At 52.4% G+C, this 4,608-nt stretch overlaps 1 protein-coding gene across 1 annotated transcript in view; it reads left to right on the forward strand.

Annotated features, from left to right (window-relative positions):
* AP1M2 (adaptor related protein complex 1 subunit mu 2) overlaps positions 1–4,608 on the forward strand; it is an 18,871-nt gene that overhangs the window by 5,415 nt on the left and 8,848 nt on the right. The window contains exons 2-6 of the mRNA XM_045290290.1: positions 572–728; positions 833–900; positions 2,003–2,133; positions 2,227–2,374; positions 2,473–2,599. Coding sequence (XP_045146225.1) covers positions 572–728; positions 833–900; positions 2,003–2,133; positions 2,227–2,374; positions 2,473–2,599 — 631 coding nt within the window. The remainder of the gene's footprint in view (positions 1–571; positions 729–832; positions 901–2,002; positions 2,134–2,226; positions 2,375–2,472; positions 2,600–4,608) is intronic.

Consider the following 4,608-nt stretch of genomic DNA (forward strand, 5'->3'; position numbering starts at 1 on the left):
GAATGATGAAGGCAATGAATGTACAAATGTGCTTTACACAATTGATGTATGTATGGATTGTGATGAGTTGTATGAGCCCCTAATAAAATGATTAATAAAAAAAGTTGTATAAGCCCCCAATAAAATGATTAAAATAAATAAAGGGAAGGTTTGATACACACACACACACACACACACACACACAAAAGGAGTTTAGACTAACTGATTTGTTGTTGGTTTTTTTTTTAGACTAACTGATTTGTGTAGTAGCCTCTGAAACTTCTTGTTGAGTATAGAGAAACGTCCCAAGTACAAATTTGACCAGTTTGCTATCTGCCTCTGAAAAAGGCTCTATTCTTAGAATAAAATGAACAAAATAGAACAATTATATGTGTTTCTCGTTATTTTTAGCTTGAGCTTTCAAAAATGCAAGCATTTTAATTGCCCCCAAATGCAATCTGTACTTTTGGTTTTCTGTTTTAAATACAACACTGTAAATCTAAATACACAAACAAAAAACTTAGGATGCCGAGGGTGGAGGGGCCTAGGGTTCGCGCCGTAACTCTGACCAGGCCCCTTCCACGGCCCGCAGCCCCTGATCAGCCGCAACTACAAGGGAGATGTGGCCATGAGTGAGATCGAGTACTTCATGCCCCTGCTCATGCAGCGCGAGGAAGAGGGGGCCCTGGCCCCGCTGCTGAGCCACGGCCGCGTCCACTTCCTGTGGATCAAACACAGCAACCTCTACTGTATCCGCCTGGGGCCGGGGGGCCAGGGCAGAGGGCAGGTAGGGGGTGGGGGTCCCTTGGCCCTTTCCAAAGAAACCTCTTTTCCTTAACCTCGCTGCCTGCAGTGGTGGCCACCACCCTGAAGAATTCTAATGCCTCCCTGGTGTACTCCTTCCTCTACAAGACCGTGGAGGTAAGTGCTGGCCTCCCATTGGCTGGCCGCTTTGTCTGTCTGTCTATCTGTCTGTCTGTCTGTGCCTGTCCTGCTCACCGCCTTCAGCAGAGCGGTCTCTGACCTCCTGGAGCCCCATCACTCTTAAGTTCTCACTGGCTCCTGTGGGACACCTCCCAACAGGGCAGGGGCCCCCAGATCTTCCAGGGGCCTGAGTGCCAGCCCCAGCTTCCCGTTTCCTTTGCCGTGTGACCTGGCCAGTCTGAACCCCGCCCCCCTGTCCTGCCCGCCCACCTCCAGTAGCCACCAATCATCTTTGGCTTCTGTAGATGTCACCTGCCAGCCTACTGCTCTGTTCTTTTCTGCTGACTTATTTCCCTCTGCACGTTTTGGGGGGCATGCAGCAGGATTTCCGTTGTCGTCGTCGCAGGGCATGTGTGGACCACATGGTGTGTATCCATTCCTTTATCCGGAGCTGGACATTTGGGGTGTTTCTGCCTTTGGGCTGTTGTGAATCACTGGGGCACCGGTGTCCGTTGGCGATTTGGCTCACTTCTGCTGCGCACACACCTAGGGGTGGGATTGCTGAACCGTAGGAGAATGCCACGTGTAACGTTTTAAAGAGCCACCAAGCCGTCGTCCACCCTGGCTGTACCATTTCCCCTGGAGCTTGGAATGCGTATTCCTGGATCCTCAGTGGCCCGTGATTTAGAACCCTGCCAGTCTGTGAACTTGGATGTATTTCTATATGAAGGATTTCCTTCGCTAGTCTGTGCATTGGGCTGCTAACTGCAAGGTCGGCAGTTCGAAACCACCATGCGCTCCTTGGGGGGAAGATAGGACTTTCTACTCCCATAAAGAAACCCACCGGGGCAGTTCTACCCTGCCCTGTAGGGTTGCTATGAATCAGAATCAACTCAGGGACTGTGAGTTTGAGAGTGTTCCCCGAGGGCAGGGCTTCTGTCTGCCTGATTCGCCCCCAGCACCTGCCCAGGCATACAGCAAGTGCTCAATAAATGCCTGGTGGCTCCCGGGCTGACTGAGTGGAGGACATCGCAGCCCATGGCCAGAGCCACAGCAGGAGTCACGCCCGTCTGAGTGTCTGTCTCCCCTCCTGCAATAGGTCTTCTCGGAGTACTTCAAGGAGCTGGAGGAGGAGAGCATCCGGGACAACTTTGTCATCGTCTACGAGCTGCTGGACGAGCTCATGGACTTCGGCTTCCCGCAGACCACCGACAGCAAGATCCTGCAGGAGTGAGTGGGTCAGGGGCAGCCAGAGGCTGGACCACCCGTGTGGCGGGACCTCGGGTGGGCCCTGGTAGACCAGCTGCTCGCCCTCGCTGCCAGGTACATCACCCAGCAGGGCAACAAGTTGGATACCGGCAAATCTCGAGTGCCTCCCACCGTCACCAATGCGGTGTCCTGGCGCTCCGAGGGCCTCAAGTACAAGAAGAATGAAGTCTTCATTGATGTCATTGAATCTGTCAACCTGTTGGTGAGCGCCTCCTTCCTCCAGGGCCTGGGCCGGGGGAAGGAGTCCAGACTTGTGAAGCGCCCCTCTCTTCCCCCTCACCCCCATGTGTGCATCTCCAGGTCAATGCCAACGGCAGCGTCCTGCTGAGTGAGATTGTAGGCACCATCAAACTCAAGGTCTTTCTGTCCGGAATGCCAGAGCTGAGGCTGGGCCTCAATGACCGCGTGCTCTTCGAGCTCACTGGCCGTAAGTGAGCGCCCTGACCCTGCCCTCTCGCGTTGCCCCGACTCATCCAGCAGGTAGCCCGAGGCCTCCCCCAACTGGGCAACCAAGGGCACTGCAGTCGGTTCTGAACGAAGCGCTTGTGCGCCTTCTGCTGGCCACAGCGAATTCTGCAGCTGCTGGCTCACTGGACAGCTACTGTCGAACCTTTTGGTCAAACATTGACCTCGCTCCTGCTGTGTGCTATGGGCGAAGGAGAGACGAGACTTTCTTTCCCCGTCAAGAGTTACCGTCTCGGAAACCCACAAGTGTACTTCTAACCTGTCCTACAGGGTCACTGTGGGTCAGAATTGGCTTATTGGCAGGTGTACAAGGACCCAGTGGGATCACAGGTTATAAGGTGGGCCGCTAATTGTAAGGTCAGCAGTTTTAAACTCGCCAGCCACTCTGCGGTTGAGACGTGAGACTTCCTGCCCTCATAGAGATTGTATAGCCTTGGAAATCCAAAGTTCTACCTTGTCCAATAGAGTCGCCATACGTTATAATCGACTCACTGATCCTAGGATTGGGTGTGCTAGCTGTAAAGGGGAGCCCTAGTAGCGGGCAGTGGGTTACAAGTTGAGCGGCTAATCACAAGGTCAGCGATTCAAAACCACCAGCTGCTCAGCGGGAGAAAGATGCAACTCTCCCCTGTAAATTACAGAAGTCATCACTCCTGTAATTTGCCATCTCGGAAACCCACAGGGGCTGTTCTACCCTGGCCTGTGGGCTCGCTATGAGTCAGAATCCAGGTTAGTGAGTGAGTGTAGGTGTAAGGCTCCTAGTGGTACCGTAGGATAGGCGCTGGGTTGCTAGGCTCTAGGGGAAATGAGGCTGTCTGCTCCTATAAAGATTTATAGTCTTCTAAGAAACCCTATATAGGCGGCCTAAGATTTACAGTCTAAGAAACCCTATAAGTCAGAATCACCTTGATTGGATGGCATTGGGCTAGTTGGCAGGTGCTGCTCTCGGCTCTGAGGAATAGCAGCGAAGAAAACAGAGCTGGTGGTGGTGGTGGGTACCACTGAGCTGGCATAGCGACTGTGTGAGTCGGGGTAGACTAGAGAAACAAATCCATAGAAGCTCGTGTGTATGAGAGAGTTTTAATATAAAAGGTAATTGTACATCAAGCATACCAATCCAGTCCAGTCTAATACCATACCAATTGTACATCAAGCATACCAATCCAGTCCAGTCCATACCAATCCAGTCCAGTCCAAGCCCATATGTCCGACATTAGCCCGTATGTCCGATACCAATCTATAAAGTCCTCTTCAGACTTAAGAAACACATGCAATGGCGCCGAATGCAAGATGATCACAGGCCAGTGGGTAGAAAGTCTTTGGATCCAGTGGCGTTGTGAGCATCTCAGCATTGGCAGGGGTCTCCACGTAGCTTCTCTAGTTCCCAGGGAACGAGGTCTATCAGTGGAGTGCCATGTGTCTTGTCAGTAGAGAGTCTCCAAGGAAGTGAGCCAAGAGAGAGCGACACACAGACAGACAGACGACTCTGCCTGTGTGCCTCCAAGGAGGACATCCAGGAATTCCCAGAAGGCCATGCCCACACAGAAGCCTCATTGGCCCTGATCCCATTGACAGACTAGACGCCACCCCTTCCCTCTTAATCCTATCAAGTCGCCAATTGGCACCCGATGACTACCACAGCGACCCTCGGTGCAGCAGAACACAACACCAGATCCAGCACCGGCATCACAACTGTCCGTATATTTGAGCCCATCTTGGCAGCCACTGTGTCATCTCCTTAAAGAGTTTTTCACTGCCCCCCTACTTTGCCAAGCCCGATGTCCTCCTCCCGGAACTAGTCTCTCCTGACAACACGTCCAAAGGACGCCAGACAGCTCTCTCCATCCCGGCTTCTAAGGAGCATTCTGGCTGTACTTCTTCCAAGACAGATATCTGTTTGTTCCTTTGACAGCCCGTGGTCCTTTCCATATTCTCCACCAGCCCTGAGAGAGAACAGCTTGGTATTTAACA

The sequence above is a fragment of the Echinops telfairi genome, unplaced genomic scaffold (genome assembly GCF_000313985.2).
Source record: "Echinops telfairi isolate 266 unplaced genomic scaffold, ASM31398v2 ScPeMD7_36;HRSCAF=134, whole genome shotgun sequence".
NCBI classification, from domain to species: Eukaryota; Metazoa; Chordata; class Mammalia; order Afrosoricida; family Tenrecidae; genus Echinops; species Echinops telfairi.